Raw genomic sequence first — 20000 nt, forward strand, 5'->3', positions numbered from 1 at the left:
TCTCCCTCTCTCTCTCTCCCCTCTCTCTCTCTCTCTCTCTCTCTCTCTCTCTCTCTCCCCCCTCTCTCTCCCCTCTCTCTCCTCTCTCTCCTCTCTCTCTGTCTCTCTCTCTCTCTCTCTCTCCTCTCTCTCTCTCTCTCTCTCTCTGTGGGTCCTGGTCCAGCTCTAATCCAGACCTGACATCATCCAGACCCTTCTGTCCCTGACGGAATCCCCTGGTTCAGCCGCTAATGCCAGGCCATTCTGGGTGGTGTGTGTGTGTGTGCGCTCGTGTGCGTGTATGCATGTGCATGTGTGTGTGTGTTTCCTGGGTGAACATAGCTCACAGGGTATTCTGGCTTTAGGAATTACTCAGCCTGTGCATGGGTTTATGGAGCTATCTTTGGTAATTGAGGGTGCTGCCAGTGTGTGTGTGTGTGTGTGTGTGTGTGTGTGCGTGCACGTGTGTTGTGGGGTATCCTTTGTCTTTAGGGGGGGACTTTTAGGGTTTAGACCGGGAAGGGTGGGTCTGACCTGAGCTCAGCAAGGTCAAGAATGCAGCTGTGTTTACAACACTTCTGCTCTCCAGGGAAATCAGTGCTTCATCCCACTGTAGCTCTGCGCAGTGGACACAATGCTAGCCATAGTCAGGACCAAAATTGTCTGAATATTAAATAAGCCCCTTTTCAATATTTTTTTATTCTGTATTTTATAGGTCTTGAGGATGAGATTTTATGAAAAGTGATTTGAAAGTTTCTTGTACTGACAGAGATTTATATACTGTGTCACTGTACAAAGTCTTTAGCCGATACAGTATGCGAACAGTCTGGACCACTCATATTTCTGTCATCACTCGCTAGAAGTGAAGTCTGACAGGTGGTTAAACTTCTGCTAATCCCTTCCCACATACGTACACTGACAAGCATGTTACAGAATAGTATAGAGTTTACGAGTGTGACATTAGATGCTTCTCCTGACTACAGTGAGCAGGATGAATCATTATTTTAAACAGCTGCAAACACAGATACCTTCCCATCCAACCTACCCCCTCGGGCAGTATACTGCAAATGTGTTATTCATAACATAGTTAATGCTTATATCTATTGCACAAGGGCTTATTTGGTACACTTAAACATGGAGAATGGGCTGGGTTTTGGTGCCTTGGAAGTGACTGTGTTGAACATGGGCTGACACACCGCCTCCTAGTGTTGGAGGGAAGGAACTGTCATTGCAGACCCTATGGACAGACGGGTCTAGGGGGACATTCCAGGCCCCTCCTGAGGAACTGTTCCAAGTGAGCTTAAGACACTAGTCGTCTTCTCATGATCTACTGACCACCTGAGGGCTTTTGATAAGCTGTGCAGACGTTCACTTTACTTCAACCATTAAATAGTCTTTATTTGAATCACCATTGTCTGCTAAACATGAAATCTGTGTGAAATGCTCTTAGTCACTTGTTTAGAAAGAAAATGCACTTTTGAGTTCTGGCGAGTAGTTGTGCACCGACTTCCAAAGTTAAATGCAACTAGAAAGGGTGCTCAGAGAGCACAGGGCTCCGTCCATTCATGCATTTTGTTGGTGTAATCGAGTTGAAATGGTTCAACTCACTCCTCAGTATAAATATAACACACTTGCACCATTGAAGAGTAAGCTTTTTGATGGTGTAACTGATTGTGGCGTTTATGAGAGGTGGTCATGTATGAACATAACTGAACATACTTGTGTACTTGTGTCGTTTTTTCAATCAGCCATTATAGACCATAACAGAAGACATAAGTTACAAAACTATGTACAGAAATTTAGCCCAGTGTCCATGTCTCTGGGAGGGGTAGAGGGGCACTAGCCCAGTGTCCATGCCTCTGGGAGGGGTAGAGGGGCACTAGCCCAGTGTCCATGCCTCTGGGAGGGGTAGAGGGGCACTAGCCCAGTGTCCATGCCTCTGGGAGGGGTAGAGGGGCACTAGCCCAGTGTCCATGTCTCTGGGAGGGGTAGAGGGGCACTAGCTCAGTGTCCATGTCTCTGGGAGGGGTAGAGGGGTACTAGCCCAGTGTCCATGCCTCTGGGAGGGGTAGAGGGGCACTAGCCCAGTGTCCATGTCTCTGGGAGGGGTAGAGGGGCACTAGCCCAGTGTCCATGTCTCTGAAAGGGGTTCTAAGTTGTCTTATGCTACACACCTTATTTCGTGAAAATCGTTCTGCTAGTTTTTGTGTAATCCTCAGATATTATTTTGTTTTACATGCATAGAAACATACTGTAAGATAATATTAGTTGCTTAAACCGCAAATAAATAAAGTTGATATCAAGATCTAAAGCTGCCACCAGGCAATGCATACGCCTAGCAGAAGAAGTAAAGACTAGAAAGCGTATTCAGAGCACAGGTTTCCGCACATGAATGAGTAAGTTGATAAAAATAAAATAAAAAGATAAAAAAGCAGCACGGTTTGACTGTCCCTGTCTTTTTTAATATGATATCAGAGTGCATTTAATAGAAAATAGTTCGTGGGATGTTCCAATCGCTCTGGTAGTTTTTGTATAATCATGCTATATGACGGATAATACTGTTTTTTTTTATTTGCTTCAACACTCAAATTAAAAAGAATACATAATAAGTGAAACTGACACTCGAGGGGCAAAACCCCAGCAGGTAGTTTTAACCCGGGAATCGAACTCTGGCGGACTCATTGCTAGACTACTGTACCTTACCATTCGCCCACTGGCAGTATGGGAAATTTGGCAAGAGAAGTATATATATATATATATCTCAGTGAACATTGTTTGTCACTCATTCATCAGTTACAGTACATCCAGGTCCCCTGACGTTCCCTCCTGTCACCACCGCTACGGTGTCACTCACGGCCTTTTCCTGTCCATCATGTAGAAATAGACCCTTCACGTTCGCCACTGTAATGTCCCCCCCCCCCCCCACCGCCACCAGTGCCTGTGAACGGACAGGATTGACTGTCGGAGACAGATTTGCATCTAGTATAATTTATTTGATTCAGTGAAAAGACAGATTTATATGGAGCTCGAATGACCTCTCGGTCATGACGGGTCAGATGTCTGGGAGTCATTAGGTTTTATAGCCTGTGTGTGTGTGTTTGTGTGTGTTTGTGTGTGTGTGTGTGTGTGTGTGTGTGTGTGTGTGTGAGTGAAGTGATGTGCTTGGTGCCAAGTCCCCAGCTGAGCTTTGAGGCTATACTTGTTTTAAGGCATCATGTTCACTGCCCTCCACTCTCTCACCCCCTCTCATCCCCTCCCCTCTCTCATGCCCTCCACTCTCTCATCCCCTCCCCTCTCTCACCCCCTCTCATCCCCTTCCCTCTCTCATCCCCTCCACTCTCTCATCCCCTCTCATCCCCTCCCCTCTCTCACCCCCTCCCCTCTCTCATCCCCTCTCATCCTACTCTCTCATCTCTGTCCCTCTCTCATCCTCTCTCATCCCCACCCCACTCCCCACCCCTCTTTAATTGCTCATCCACACCCCTCTCTCATCCCTGCCCCTCTCCCATCTCCACCCCTCTCTCATCCCTCTCTCATCCCCTCCCCTCTCTCATCCCTCTCTCATCCCCTCCCCTCTCTCATCCCTCTCCCATCCCCACCCCTCTCTCATCCCTCTATCATCCTCTCCCCTCTCTCATCCCTCTCTCATCCCCTCCCCTCTCTCATCCCTCTCTCACCCCCCCCTCTCTCCTCCCTCTCTCATCCCCTCCCCTCTCTCATCCCTCTCTCACCCCCACTCCTCTCTCATCCCTCTCTCACCTCCACCCCTCTCTCATTCCTCTCTCACCCCCACCCCTCTCTCATCCCTCTCTCATCCCCTCCCCTCTCTCATCCCTCTCTCACCCCCACCCCTCTCTCATCCCTCTCTCACCCCCACTCCTCTCTCATCCCTCTCTCACCCCCTCCCCTCTCTCATCCCTCTCTCATCCCCTCCCCTCTCTCATCCCTGTAGCACCCGATAATGTAATAATCAACCGATAATGTAATAATGCCTGATAATGTAATAAAAGTTTGACTTAAGTCAATCGAAAATGTAATAAAACCTGATAATGTAATAACTTAACCAATAATGTAATAAAATGTCCTGACTGATAATGTAATACCATTTTTCTGATAATGTAATACCTTATTACATTATTGGTCAAGTTATTACATTATCAGGTGGGTCTTTTTAAAAAAAAAACTGGTAATGTAATACTTGACTGATAATGTAATAATTTAAAAAGTGAATGAATAATACTGTTAGAGTACTTTGTGGTATACTTTGGTGTACTTTGTGGTACTTTTGGTATACTTTGGTGTGTCTCATGATACTTTGCAGTATACTTTGGGGTGCTTTGAGGTACTTTGTGGTATACTTTGGGGTACTCTGTGGTATACTTTTCAGTACTTTGCAGTACTTTGTGGTATACTTTGGGGTACACAGCAATACTTTGCAGTACTCTGCAGTATACTTTGGGGTACTTTGAGGTACTCTGCGGAATACTTTGAGGTACTTTGTGGTGTGCTTTGGAGTACTTTGCGGTACTTAGTGGTATACTTTGGGGTACTTTGTAGTACTTTGCAGTACTTTGCAGTACTTTGTGGTATACCTTTGGGTACTTTGAGGTACTTTGCGGTACTCTGCGGAATACTTTGAGGTACTTTGTGGTGTGCTTTGGAGTACTTTGCGGTACTTAGTGGTATACTTTGGGGTACTTTGTAGTACTTTGCAGTACTTTGCAGTACTTTGTGGTATACTTTTGGGTACTTTGAGGTACTTTGCGGTACTCTGCGGAATACTTTGAGGTACTTTGTGGTGTGCTTTGGAGTACTTTGCGGTACTTAGTGGTATACTTTGGGGTACTTTGTAGTACTTTGCAGTACTTTGCAGTACTTTGTGGTATACTTTGGGGTACACAGCAATACTTTGCAGTACTCTGCAGTATACTTTGGGGTACTTTGAGGTACTTTGCGGTACTCTGCGGAATACTTTGAGGTACTTTGTGGTGTGCTTTGGAGTACTTTGCGGTACTTAGTGGTATACTTTGGGGTACTTTGTAGTACTTTGCAGTACTTTGCAGTAAACTTTGGGTACTTTGCAGTATACTTCGGGGGACTTTGTGGTATACATTGAGGTACTTCTTTGCTGTATACTTTGGGGTACTTTGCTGTATACTTCGGGGTACTTTGGTATTTTGCAATATTTTGCAGTACTTTGCGCTTTACTTTGGAGTACTTTGCGGTACTTTGTGGTATACTTTGGAGTACTTTGAGGTACTTTGTGGTATACTTTGGAGTACTTTGAGGTACTTGGTGATTAGTAGGGCCCTTCAAAAAGGGGTTCAGTATTTTATCTTAACCTATATAGTAGGAGACAGGATTTAATTTAAGACAGATTTAATAATATGAATTGAAAGCAAAGTGTATGAGGCAAATTATGTGAGGCTGCTGTTCATCAACTATAGTTAAGAGCTGCTATCCATCGACTATATTTCAGATTGCAATACCATAACTCCCCCGATACTCATCTCCAAACTCAGCAACTGTCTCAACACTGGAGACAGTCAACCTCTCACCCTCAACACTGGAGAAAGTCACCCTCTCACCCTCAGCACTGGGCTGTTTCATATCCTCTGTACAAACACGACTGCAAAGTTACCTACAATTCCAGCTCAATTATCAATTCACTGATGACACAGCTGCGGTAGGCCTGATCTCCAACAATAATGAGAAGGCCTACTTGGAGGAGGTGGCGTGCCAAACTAAATGTTGTCAGGACAACAACCTCCACCACATATCTCAGAAACAGCTCAAGGGAATTTCTTCACAATTGGACACGGGCTCATTTAAATAAAATTTATTAAGCCTTCACTACATAGGCTATTTTGAGTCTAGACAGAGAGTGTAGGCCTAAACAGCAACCTGACTCTTGTTGGCAGAGGCATACAATCGCAAAGCAGTATTTCTAGTTGTGGCTATTTTTCTACTTTTTATTTTGCCTATAGTGTGCATATTTAGGAGATGGCGGAAACATGTCACTACTCATTATACTGGTATGATTTTCCATGTGACAGATAACACTTGAATATACTGTGTTGAATAAAGATGCCAAATTCAGCCTTAATAGTTTTATATTTATTTAACAACAATAAATAACTTATAAACAGTTATTAACAGTAATTTAACAGAATGTTTATAACAACAGAATATTTATCACTCAACAGAATGTTTGTTACTCAACAGAATGTTTGTTACTCAACAGAATGTTTGTTACTCAACAGTATGTTTGTTACTCAACAGAATGTTTGTTACTCAACAGAATGTTTGTTACTCAACAGAATGTTTGTTACTCAACAGTATGTTTGTTACTCAACAGAATGTTTGTTACTCAACAGTATGTTTGTTACTCAACAGAATGTTTGTTACTCAACAGAATGTTTGTTACTCAACAGTATGTTTGTTACTCAACAGAATGTTTGTTACTCAACATAATGTTTGTTACTCAACAGAATGTTTGTTACTCAACAGAATGTTTGTAACTCAACAGAATGTTTGTTACTCAACAGAATGTTTGTTACTCAACAGAATGTTTGTTACTCAACAGAATGTTTGTTACTCAACAGAATGTTTGTTACTCAACAGAATGTTTGTTACTCAACAGTATGTTTGTTACTCAACAGAATGTTTGTTACTCAACAGAATGTTTGTTACTCAACAGAATGTTTGTTACTCAACAGTATGTTTGTTACTCAACAGAATGTTTGTTACTCAACAGAATGTTTGTTACTCAACAGAATGTTTGTTACTCAACAGAATGTTTGTTACTCAACAGTATGTTTATCACTCCATACCAGTGAACAGGAAGTCTGCCCCTATTCTACTTGCTATTAACAAATCTAAACTGATATAACAGATATTAACTGATCCAACTGATTTAATCAGGGATACCAGGTCTAAAGTGATCTAAACTGACATAACATATAGCCTATAAACAGATATAAACTGATCTAACATAACTAATCTGAACAGATATGCCAGATCTAAACTGATTATAAACAGATAAACTGATCATGCATCTGACCTATCTCCAGTATATGTCTTGAATTAGATATTTGCCAAATTCCAGATTTTTAAGGAGAAGCCATGCTTTCATCCAGTCAGAGTTCTTTGAGAAGAGCTGTTTCAGTTTAAGTGCCAGCCCGCTATGGCGACCGGCTGCTTTATAAAGCTTCATCATACTGATAGTGGGTTGCTCTTCCTGATCCAGTCCCAGACTGGCAGCCAATGCCTCTCTGATATAGATCCAGGGAAGGAACGGTCTGCATAATTGTCTGAACAGATGAGAAACCCTATTGAATGTTCCTAGCATGCTCATGTCCATCTCAAGGGTGAGCTTGATGATTATTTACAGAATGTCCATGGGTATTGGGGCTGGTACTGGGGCTGGAATTGGAAGTGGTATTGGGGCTACTATTGGGGCAGTGTGTGAACTTGCTGGGGCAGTGCGTGAACTTGGTGGGGCAGAGCGTGAACTTGCTGGGGCAGTGCGTGAACTTGCTGGGGCAGTGCGTGAACTTGGTGGGGCAGAGCGTGAACTTGGTGGGGCAGAGCGTGAACTTGGTGGGGCAGTGCGTGAACTTGGTGGGGCAGAGCGTGAACTTGGTGGGGCAGTGCGTGAACTTGGTGGGGCAGAGCGTGAACTTGGTGGGGCAGAGCGTGAACTTGGTGGGGCAGAGCGTGAACTTGGTGGGGCAGTGCCTTTACTTGCTGGAGAAGAACATGGACTTGCAGGAGTAGAACATGGACTTGCTGAAGTCGAACATGGACTTGCTGGGGCAGTGTGTGGACTTGCAGGAGAAGAACATGGACTTGCTTGGGCAGTACGTGGACTTGCTGGGGCAGTGCGTAGACTTGCTGGGGCAGTGCGTAGACTTGCTGGGGCTGTGCGTAGACTTGCTGGGGCAGTGCGTAGACTTGCTGGGGCTGTGCGTAGACTTGCTGGGGCAGTGCGTAGACTTGCTTGGGCAGTATGTGTACCTGCTGGGATCCTTTGCAATTCCTCCTCTTGAATACTCTCTATGTACAAACTAACAGGACCACTAAGGCTGACATTGTGATCTCCATGCCCCTCTGCTATATGGCCAAGAACTAATGTGGGTAAGTCCTCATGGTATCCTTCAGTGGGTGAAATAATTGAGGTAGCCTCTATGCCAAGAGTTGAAACAATTAGAAATTGAATGTTGAACATTTGAGCAGTGCGGTGGAGAGTGATGTGATCTCCAAATGTCCCAAACTCACCCATACGGCTTAGGTAGTCATTCCAATTACTACCATCTACAAAACAAGATAATTATGTACCATCAACAGCAAAAGGATTTGCAGCCAAGTTGGATACAGTCTCTTCTCTTAGAGTTGCAGGTGACCGAAAGATTCCCAGGTCTGCTAACTGGTCAGCCATAGCTGCAAACTGGCAGTTCCCATCTGGGAGAGGATCAAGTCTCACGGTCATTCCAGAAGATATGAATGATGGGATATGGTCTGAGTGGGTATGGGCAATGAGAAAGTTTTTTCTTGAAGGTATATTCAGCTGATGGAATCGCTTCTTTCTGCATTTTTCCTCACTACGTGTGACACTGGTGACATCAGCCATCTTTCCTTGGAGCCTTTTGGTGTTTGATAACGCACTTTATACTTAGACAACCTCAAATTCCTTTTGACAATGGTGCCAGGCATAACAGCGTAGATTGACACTGGTTTGGATCCTGAGGCTTTGAGTATGAGTCTATTCATGCATCTCTCATTGGCTCGACGTGCTCTTTGTCTAATCATTGATCTTCTCAAGGATCAATCAAGGATTGTCGTTGTCTCCTGGTTGGTAAAGTGCTATTTAAGTTACCTGGAGTGCTCTCCCTTTCCACCTCTGCAGGATCACAGTCCAGAGTTGTTATGACAGTGTTGCTCTTTCTGCCATAGTAGACCTCAAAAGGTGAAGCCCAGTGCAGTGTCTTCTTTGGGTCTTCGTTCAGTACTCTAGCATACACTGGCAAATGGCTTACCCAGTTTACTCCTTCTCGCTCTAGGTTCAGTAGGTCATACAACATCTTTTTGCGCAACGATCGATGCATACGCTCTACTTTTCCTTGACTTTGTGGATGATAAGGGGAACTTTGAATTATCTTTACTTTAAGCGACTGCATGAGTTCCCTCACAGCACCATGGAACTCTCTACCTTGGTCATGTTGGATTATTGTAGGAGGACCATGTTCTGTGTAAATTGAATGCAAATGTTTGGCTATCTCATTGCTACTTTTCCCTTTAAGTGGCCTAAGCCAGACATATCTGCTGAAGATGTCTTGAACCGTTAGAATATATCTATATGTAGCTTTGCCATGCCATACTTTCCATTTATTCATATTCAGAAGATCAATCTGATGTCTGGTCTGGACATCTTTAGCCTTGATTGGCTTCAGGATGGGCTTGTTCACAAATCTGGCCTGAAGCTGCTGGTACTGTCTGGATTTATCCAGAGTACCACGAATTCTGTCCTCACTAATGCCTGTGTAGTGTTCCCTGAACCGTACCACAAGTTTCCTTGGACCAGAGCCTTTAGTGTCATCTAAGCCTTTCATCACCACGGCTGGGATAGAGCCTTTCTGAATGACAATCTTTCCATTAAAAAGGACAGTCTGGCCATCATCATCCAGGGAAAAGTGATCTCTGTTCCTCCAAAACCTGATTATAGCACTGCGTTGTCCTCTTGTTCGACTTGCAACAGGGACATTGAACTCACCTTTCAACAATTTGAGAATGACATCGTAGCTCTCCTCATCCATTGGTCATTGACCATAACCCATGCACATGGGCCAGAGGGCCAGAAGCAAAATCACCAGAAGAAACCTCATTGTACCAATTCTGTAAAATAATTTTTTTAAGTCAGTTTCATCTCTTCCTTAGTCTTTTTAAACTTTTAAAAACATGTATGGGTATGAAAACAACTTTTTACAGACTATGGCTCGCTTTGTACAGAGACATAAAGCTAATGCTTATAACTTGTAATTACCATGTAACACCAGGTTAGATCTAGCCTAATATAGCAGTAATATTTTATATTATATTATATTTGTATTGGAAATTACATCTGAAACGGATCTCAAAGTACTGTCTATTGTGTTTCTACTTTAGGCTACATGCACCTCATTGTTGCACATCTAACTAGCTATCTGTCTGTCTGTCTGTCTAGCTAGCTAGCTATCTGTACTCAAACATTTCAATTCTATTTTGGCTTTCTTCCCTCCTTGGTTTAATCACAAAGCTAAATATAGCTATCAACAACAACTATAAACAATAGTTGCTAGCTACCAAACTCTCTTAGCAAAGTGCAAGCAAACTGTCTATAATGCAAATGGCCAATGACTGTTATTCAAGGTAGTTAGTCTTCTCTAATTGTTTTATTTCAACCAAGTTATAACTTTTCAAAATTCAAAAACAGTCAAAATGACCACCCTGGGAGTTCTAGTTTAAAGAAGTAACCTAGCCTAGCCTTAACTGATATGACAAGAGATTAGCATCAACAAGCATTAACATCAACTTATAGCATGTCATATATGGTCAGTAAACCAAATCTACTGTGTAGAACCCCTAAAGTAGGCAATTTAAAGAAGTAGTCTATGACCTTGGCTAATGTGATAATAAATTTGTATCAACTAAGATAAGCACCAACTTCTTATTAGCATGAACTACCCTTTATCCTCACATGTCACCTACCTCTCCAGAGCACATGAGACAAATGGATGGAAGTGAGGTCTGAAGATGTGTTTATGGGGAAAACCAATGAGGTGCACACAATAACTGACATTCAGTGCCACATTGCCCGTTTGTTTATACAAACTTTTTATCATGTTATTCCAGTTTTTCGGATAGCCATAGATGTTTTAAAAATCATAATTGCACCAGCCTACACAGGCATTACATTAATGAGGACAGAATTAGTGAGGACAGGATTTAAGGTAGGCCTACTCTATAAATCCAGACAGTACCAGCACCTTCAGGCCAGATTTGTGGACAAGCCCATCCTGAAGCTAATCAAGGATGTCCAGACCAGTCACCAGATTGATCTTGTAGATATGAATAGATGGAAAGTATGGTATGGCAAAGCCACATAAAGATATATTCTAATGGTGCCAGACATCTTCAGTAGATATTTCTGGCTTAAGCAGCTGACAGGGAAATGTAGCAATGAAATAGCCAAACAAACAAACACATTTATATTAAACATGGTCCTCATACAATAATCCAAAATGACCAAGGTGCTGAGGGAACTCATGCAGTAGCTTAAAGTAAAGATCAATGAAATTTCCCCCTATCATCCACAAAGTCAAAGAAAAGTAGAGAGTATGCATCGAATATTGCATAAAAATATGTTGTATGATCTAGGGAACTTAGAGGGTGAAGGAGTAAACATAGCATATTCAAGTCAAAGTTTTATCGGTAACATGCAACATACCCAGACAATGAGCAGTGATGTTTCCACTAGCTGCTAAATATGTACACTAGGCAAAGTAAAAAGGAGAAACGTACTGTACACACCAAACATATAAATATGTAAACCAAGTCCAAAATATAAAATATTTATTCATATGAATGGAATGAAATAAAATGAGCTGAGATGACATATGAAATTGGACATTTCACCTAAATAGAGAAGTATACATCACGAACCTGATGAAGCCATAGGCGAAACGCGTTGTTCGTTTCTTTTAATTAATAAAAGTACGGAATTACCAGCCTTGTGTCGCGGTGACTCCTTCCTACTTGAATTATCGGATTATCCTGATTTCACCTGCACCAAGGACTGAGCGAGCTGTGCACGGGGCACCCACGTCTAATTAGAGAAGTATACATATCGATCTAGAGAGAGTTAATGTATGTATATTCACGTTTATTTACAGAATGTAGATTTTTATAATCTAGCAGGTATAAATATACAGTGCTGTTGTGCAGAGTATAGTACTGAGTTAAGGACAGAGATGAGCAGAGTGAACTCATTCCGGATGTGGATGGTCTGAAGGTAGAAGCTTCTTCTGAGCCTCTGTGAGTTGATCTTCTTCAGTAGGCAGTACCTGAGCAGAGAGAAGAGGCTGTTGTCCGGGTGGCTGGGATGTTTCAACATTCTCCTGACCTTGGTCCTGCAGCGCCGTGTGATGTCCTGGAGGTGTGGGAGATATGTTCTGCTGACCAAACACTCTCTACAGTGACTTGTCCTGCATGGTGTTGCTTCCATAGCATGTTGGTAGTGTTGATGTTCTCAGTCAGACACCCTCTCAATCATGCATATACGGGGATGTTTGTTGTCCATGTCTAGTGATCTGTACATCAATATACTGTACTTGTAAATACACTGTCTCCACAGGGGTCCTACTGCTGTTCAGGCAATTGGCCGCTCCTGCTTCCTGCTAGTCCACTAGAATCACTTTAATCTTCCTGCTTCCTGCTGTAGTCCACTAGCATCTCCATTATCTTACTGACGTTCAGGTGGAGGTTGTTGTCCTGACAACATTTAGTTTGGTACTCCACCCCCTCCACGAAGGCCTTCTCATTATTGTTGGAGATCAGGCCTACCGCAGCTGTGTCATCAGTGAATTGATAATTGAGCTGGAATTGTAGGTAACTATGCAGTCGTGTTTGTACAGAGGATATGAAACAGCCCAGTGTTGAGGGTGAGAGGGTGACTTTCTCCAGTGTTTAGGGTGAGAGAAGATGATGCCCACTCTCGCCCCCTGAGGTCTGCCCGTCAGGAAGTTGAGGATCCACCTGTGCAGGAAGGGTTTAATCTCCAATCTCCATCCTGCGTTCGGAGATGAGTATGGGGGAGTTATGGTATTGCAATCTGAAATATAGTCGATGGACAGCAGCCTCACATAATTTGCCTCATACACTTTGCTTTCAATTCATAGAATTAAATCAGTTCCTGTCTCCTACTATATAGGCTAAGATAAAATACTGAACCCCTTTTTGAAGGGCCCTACTAATCACTAAGTATCTCAAAGTACTCCAAAGTATACCACAAAGTACTCCAAAGTATAGCGCAAAGTACTCCAAAGTATACAGCAAAGTACCACAAAGTACCCCAAAGCATACTGAAAAGTACCTCTGTATACCACAAATTACCACACATTACTGCAAAGCATGGGTAAGTACCTCAATGTATACCACAAAGTACTACAAAGTACTCCAAAGTATAACGCAAAGTACCCAAAGCTTACTGCAAAGTACTGCAGAGTACCGCAAAGTACTCCAAAGCACACCACAAAGTACCTCAAAGTATTCCGCAGAGTACCGTAAAGTACCTCAAAGTACCCCAAATTATACTGCAGAGTACTGCAAAGTATTGCTGTGTACCCCAAAGTATACCACAAAGTACTGCAAAGTACTGCAAAGTACTACAAAGTACCCCAAAGTATACCACTAAGTACCGCAAAGTACTCCAAAGCACACCACAAAGTACCCAAAAGTATTCCGCAGAGTACCTCAAAGTACCCCAAAGTATACTGCAGAGTACTGCAAAGTATTGCTGTGTACCCCAAAGTATACCACAAAGTACTGCAAAGTACTGAAAAGTATACCACAGAGTACCTCAAAGCACCCCAAAGTATACTGCAAAGTATCATGAGACACACCAAAGTATACCACAAGTACCACAAAGTATGCCAAAGTATACCACGAAGTACCCTAACAGTATTATTCATTCACTTTTTAAATTATTACATTATCAGTCAAGTATTACATTACCAGTTTTGAAAAAAAAGACCCACCTGATAATGTAATAACTTGACCAATAATGTAATAAGGTATTACATTATCAGAAAAATGGTATTACATTATCAGTCAGGACATTTTATTACATTATTGGTTAAGTCATTACATTATCAGGTTTTATTACATTTTCGATTGACTTAAGTCAAACTTTTATTACATTATCAGGCGTTATTACATTATCGGTTGATTATTACATTATCGGGTGCTACAATCCCTCTCTCACCCCCACTCCTCTCTCATCCCTCTCTCATCCCCTCCCCTCTCTCATCCCTCTCTCACCCCCACCCCTCTCTCATCCCTCTCTCACCCCCACCCCTCTCTCATCCCTCTCTCATCTCTGCCCTCTCTCATCCCTCTCTCATCCCTGCCCTCTCTCATCCCTCTCTCACCCCCACCCCTCTCTCATCCCTCTCTCACCCCCACCCCTCTCTCATCCCTGCCCTCTCTCATCCCCTCCCCTCTCTCATCCCTCTCTCATCCCCTCCACTCTCTCATCCCTCTCTCACCCCCACCCCTCTCTCATCCCTCTCTCATCCCCTCCCCTCTCTCATCCCTCTCTCATCCCCACCCCTCTCTCATCCCCTCCCCTCTCTCATCCCTGCCCTCTCTCATCCCTCTCTCATCCCTCTCTCATCCCCTCCCCTCTCTCATCCCTGCCCTTCCCTTTTGGCTTTGCTTCCCTGTATTCACATTCTTCTCATCAAACTTTTCTCTTCTCTCCTCTCCCCCTTTGCTTCTCCTCTCCTCTTTCTCCTAGCCTTGCCTGTCCTCTCCCCCTCCCTCTCCTCTCCCATCCTTTCCTCTCCACTCTCCTCTCCTCTCTCCTCCTCTCCTCTTCCTTCTCTCCTGTCCTGTCCTGTCCTGTCCTGTCCTCCTCTCCTCTCCTCTCCTCTCCTCTCCTCTCCTCTCCTCTCCTCTCCTCTCCTCTCCTCTCCTCTCCTCTCCTCTCTCCTCTCCTCTCCTCTCCTCTCCTCTCCTCATCTCACCTCACCTCTCCTCTCCTCTCCTCTCCTCATCTCACCTCTCCTCTCCTCTCCTCTTCTCTTCTCTTCTCTTCTCCTCTTCCTTCTCTCCTGTCCTGTCCTGTTCTCCTCTTCTCTTCTCTTCTCTTCTCTTCTCTTCTCTTCTCTTCTCTTCTCTTCTCTTCTCTTCTCTTCTCTTCTCTTCTCTTCTCTTCTCTTCTCTTCTCTTCTCTTCTCTTCTCTTCTCCTCTCCTCTTCCTTCTCTCCTGTCCTGTCCTGTCCTGTCCTTCTCTTCTCTTCTCTTCTCTTCTCTTCTCTTCTCTTCTCTTCTCTTCTCTTCTCTTCTCTTCTCTTCTCTTCTCTTCTCTTCTCTCCTCTCTTGTCTTCTGTTCTTAGTTCTCTACTCCAGTGGGCTGAGCCAGAGTCCTGTTCATAACCAATCGTTCTCACTGTCAACATAAGAGAAAGCTAAAGAAGTGTGAGGCTTCAGCTTTCAAAAAGCAAGGACGCTTCACCTTAGTGCCATCTCTTATTGGAGAAGGCGTCTGCCAGGGTAACACTACCCAGCACTACGGCTGGCCTCCGAAGGGGACAGCGTTCAGGCAGGGCAAGGGTTAGCAACTATTTCTCAGGGTGAAAGACAAAAAAGGAAGCATGTACCGAATCTATTTCGGTCTAAGTCATGTACCCCTATTAACCTGCCAGCTATGACGCAGACCATGGAAGAACACATGTTGCCAGTGTCACACCATGCCTGTTCATGTCTAATCCGGGTTTATCAAGTCTCATATATGCATTTATGAGGGCCTTGCCTTATCTCAGGTCTCATACACTAGCTCTGTCTATGGTCAGATACATCACACCTAGTCCTGACACCTGATGATGATGCCAATGTCTGTGTGTGTGGGTATGTTTGTGAGAGAGAGAGAGAGAGAGAGAGAGAGAGAGAGAGAGAGAGAGAGATATTTGGTTGGTCATTGGAAGAAATCGGACAGTACTGTATATGGATCACATGTCATGTTCTTGTCACATACATGTGTTGCCTGTTTCTTTCTAGCCTGGTAAACCCGAAATAAATGGAAATGTTCACGATAAAAGTCTCTTTTTTTCACGATGAGTCTAGTTTAGTTTTTTTGCTTTTTTCTACATTGTATGTGCGGTGGATTGATAAAAAAAAACAAGAGAAAAAGAGTGAAACACCCCTTTAATAATCAAATGTGTAGCAGCACTGTGAGTGTCGTGCTGAAAGTCTGCAGTGTGATTAACGATGTGTTCCCCGTTACCCCGGGCTGCTGCTGATGCTGCTTGCGATGATAATGGCTGCAAAACATGAAACCGTTGTAGCATCAGCCAACAATTTGTTTTGATTACCCCCCCGCGCTCCAACCCTCTCAGACACTTTCCCTCTCTCACACCCCCCCCCCCCCCCCTCCTGTCACTCTCTCTTCCTCTGTGTGCTTCCCTATCCAGACCCCTCCCTCCCAGGAATGCCTGTCTGTGTTTAATCCCTACTCTTGTCAGGACCTTTTTATAGGGTGCTCATCTCAGCCGCCTGGCGCAGATGGGCTGGGGGGGCTTTATCCAAGGGGGGGGTAGGGTTACACTTCTGCAGGCAGGCCCTCTCTCTCCTGTCCCCTCCACTCTGCCCTGGACAGTGCCCTGCTGGGTCCTCCTGCTTAAGTTAAGCCACAGGGAGACAAGAGTGTCGCTGCCACCGCTTTCCGTGGGTAGTAGCGCGAATCGTAGCAGGCGTGAGTGTGTGTGTGTGTGTGTGTGACAGAGAGAGAGAAGTGGTGGGCTAGGCTCCAGCCTTACTCACTCTGTCTGTTTCCCTCCCTGTCCGTCTGTGTGTGTGTGTGTGTGCTCCCGTGCATGTGTGTGTGTGTCCAGAGCGAGTACGACCCGCCATGGCAGCCCCCAGCAACACCGGACTCGAGGTTCTACTCTCCGCACTGCAGGTAGGCACTACACACTACACACTCGGCGGCTGTGTGTGCGCGTGCGAGTGTGTGTGTGTGCTGAAGGTCTGCGAGTGTGTCCGTGTTCGCCCCCGTTCGCTGATATGCCGGTCTGAAGTGTGTAGAGTGTGTAGAGTGTGTAGAGTGTGTGTTGGGTTGCTGAGGAGGATGGGGGTAGTGCTGGTGTTTCCTCCAGTGGAGAAAGATAAATGGAGTTAATAAGCCTTCCGTCTCTCTGCACCCAGAACCAGCTGTAGTAAACATGGTTACTGCTGGGTCCAGTTGGACAGAGAAGGGCTTTATAGAATCAGCACAAGGCACAGATAGATCACTCTAGTGTCATTCTGTACAGCTAATGTCCGCAGGCGATTCTAAGCCTGTGGAGTTGTAACTTCAACTGTTACTGTACAGCTGATGGATGCAATGTCCATTAAACCCACTTAAACTGACTTGTGACTGGGGACTTTTGCAGTTAAAACCGATACAAAAAGTGCAAGCTTGTTGTTAGGAGTTCATATTTGCATGTGCAAATGGACAGTATGATTTCCATAGCCTAAATGGAGATTATATGTTTTGTGTTAAAACAGAATGTTTTGGAAATGTTCTGAGATATTTTAATATAATTACAGTTTAGTTATGTTCTTACTCATTTCTGATTGGTTGCTGGTCTCCATATAAAACATGTGTGAGAGAGAGAGAGAAAGAGAGAGAGAGAGAGAGAGAGAAAGAGAGAGAGAGAGAGAGAGAGAGAGAGAGAGAAAGAGAGAGAGGTAAAGTGTGTGGTCTGATTACTAAAGCTCTGTAAAAGGGACCAGGGATCTATAGTAGCTTCTGTATAGGAAACAACAAATTATGAATTTGAATTTGAATGGAAAATGCTTGATAACCTTTTCAAATCCTGTATTATGTTAACAATATGCCACACATAATAACGATAGCAGGTTACATGTGAACACTCATGTGTATGAAGTGATCAGTCTGCACTGATGTGCTCTGCCAGCTGGAGGAGAGAGAGAGAGAGAGAGAGAGAGAGGAAGGTAACATGCATGTGGTGATAGGAACTGATAGTTTTGGTTCAAGAGACGGATTGTGTGTGTGTGTGTGTGTGTGTGTGTGTGTGTGTGTGTGTGTGTGTGTGTGTGTGTGTGTGTGTGTGTGAGAAAGGGAGAGAGGGAGAGAGAGAGAGTGTGAGAGAGAGAGCGAGAAAAAGAGAGAGAGGTAACCAAATCAATGTACAGCTCGATTCGTTAGTCTCAGACATTCTGAGAGAACTTAGACTAATTGATTTTGAAAACCCTAAAATGAAATGAGATGAGATGAAATGAGTCCTGGGCTTTAATGATACATTAGACAGCGCCAACAGATTTAACTACCCACAATTATCTAGAGACAAGAGACAGCCATCACACAGTTGCGGTCTTAGCAACTGCTTCTCTGACCAATGACCTACACTATGGTGTCTGTGCGAATGCGTGTGAGTGTGTGTGTGAGAGAGAGAGAGAGAGAGAGAGAGAGAGAGAGAGAGAGAGAGAGAGTGTGTGTGTCTGTGTGAGTACAGCATGCGTGTGGGAGTGATTATCCATGTGCGTGTGCCGTGTGTGTGTGTGTGTGTGTGTGTGTGTGTGTGTGTGTGTGTGTGTGTGTGTGTGTGAATTGAACATGGCTGCCGCTGTCTGTCAAGGCGTTTGACAAGTGTCTGACTATGACAGGTCTAGAGACACAGTGAGCTGAGGCATAGTGGACTGCTGATCTCAACAATGATTATTATTCAGATACATTTTATTTAGCTGTGTTTGATATTCAGAGTGGATTCAGATGTATTGTTCATTGACTTTAGATGAGAAGGAGCATTGCCGTTTGCCATGTCTCTCCTATGATGTTTTTAGCCTCTCTTACTCTGAAAATGTAATTTAATGTAATTTATTGCTTTATAAATGTTCTTAGCCGGTAGACAAACATACTCACAAATAGAAATAACACAAATCAAAGTACAAAGTGGAGCATGATGTATACAGTATGTTACAACAGCATCCGTTTCCCATAAGGCCATCTGAGAGCCATAACAGCTCATCCAGCGCCTGCCTCCTGCCTAGCAACAGGGGCCCCCGTCTCTAAATGCCCTTTACCCAGCTGTATGCACACGTTTAAAACAGGCAGATAAATATCCAGCCCAAGGTATCACATATGAAACACGCTCTATATGAATATGATGGACAGGTTCGGGGTCCGTTGACACCTCATTACCCGGCCTGTTTAGGAGCTGTTGTACATTCCTCAGGGAACCAGGCTCCGCCAGTTGGACCGCTGCTCTCCGGGGATTAGCGGCCCCCTGCTGGTGGGCCGTCATCAGGCGCTGCTTTTAACCCTGCTCAGCCTGGAGGGCTGTGGGGTGGGGGGGGGGTGGGAGGGCTGGGGAGAGGGTTGGTAGCTGAGGGGGGGGGGGCTGCAGAGAGCTGGAGGTCTGAGGAGAGGGCTGGGGGGCTGGGGGTCTGAGGAGAGGGCTGGGGGTCTGAGGAGAGGGCTGGGGGTCTGAGGAGAGGGCTGGGGGTCTGGGGAGAGGGATGGGGGTCTGAGGAGAGGGCTGGGGGTCTGAGGAGAGGGCTGGGGGTCTGAGGGGAGGGCTGGGGGTCTGAGGGGAGGGATGGGGGTCTGAGGAGAGGGCTGGGGTTCTGAGGGGAGGGCTGGGGGTCTGAGGGGAGGGCTGGGGGTCTGGGGAGAGGGCTGGGGGTCTGAGGGGAGGGCTGGGGGGCTGGGAGTCTGGGGAGAGGGCTGGGGGGCTGAGGGGAGGGCTGGGGTTCTGAGGGGAGGGCTGGGGGTCTGAGGAGAGGGCTGGGGATCTGGGGAGAGGGCTGGGGGTCTGAGGAGAGGGGTGGGGGTCTGAGGGGAGGGCTGGGGGTCTCGGGAGAGGGCTGGGGGTCTGAGGGGAGGGCTGGGGGTCTGAGGGGATGGCTGGGGGTCTGGGGAGAGGGCTGGGGGTCTGAGGAGAGGGCTGGGGGTCTGAGGGGAGGGCTGGGGGTCTGAGGAGAGGGCTGGGGGTCTGAGGGGAGGGCTGGGGGTCTGGGGAGAGGGCTGGGGGTCTGAGGAGAGGGCTGGGGGTCTGAGGGGAGGGCTGGGGGTCTGGGGGTCTGAGGAGAGGGCTGGGGGTCTGGGGAGAGGGCTGGGGGTCTGGGGAGAGGGCTGGGGGGCTGAGGAGAGGGCTGGGGGTCTGAGGAGAGGGAGGGCTGGGGGTCTGAGGAGAGGGAGGGCTGGGGGTCTGGGGAGAGGGAGGGCTGGGGGTCTGGGGAGAGGGCTGGGGGTCTGAGGG

At 45.4% G+C, this 20000-nt stretch overlaps 1 protein-coding gene across 2 annotated transcripts in view; it reads left to right on the forward strand.

The window, feature by feature from the left end:
• agbl1 (AGBL carboxypeptidase 1) overlaps positions 1–20000 on the forward strand; it is a 224354-nt gene that overhangs the window by 46899 nt on the left and 157455 nt on the right. For both annotated transcript variants that reach the window (XM_084453042.1, XM_084453041.1), the window contains exon 2: positions 16629–16696. In XM_084453042.1, the coding sequence (XP_084309168.1) occupies positions 16646–16696 (51 nt within the window). In that variant the 5' untranslated portion in view covers positions 16629–16645. The remainder of the gene's footprint in view (positions 1–16628; positions 16697–20000) is intronic.

Source organism: Borostomias antarcticus (assembly GCF_949987555.1).
Source record: "Borostomias antarcticus genome assembly, chromosome: 18".
Taxonomy (NCBI): Eukaryota; Metazoa; Chordata; class Actinopteri; order Stomiiformes; family Stomiidae; genus Borostomias; species Borostomias antarcticus.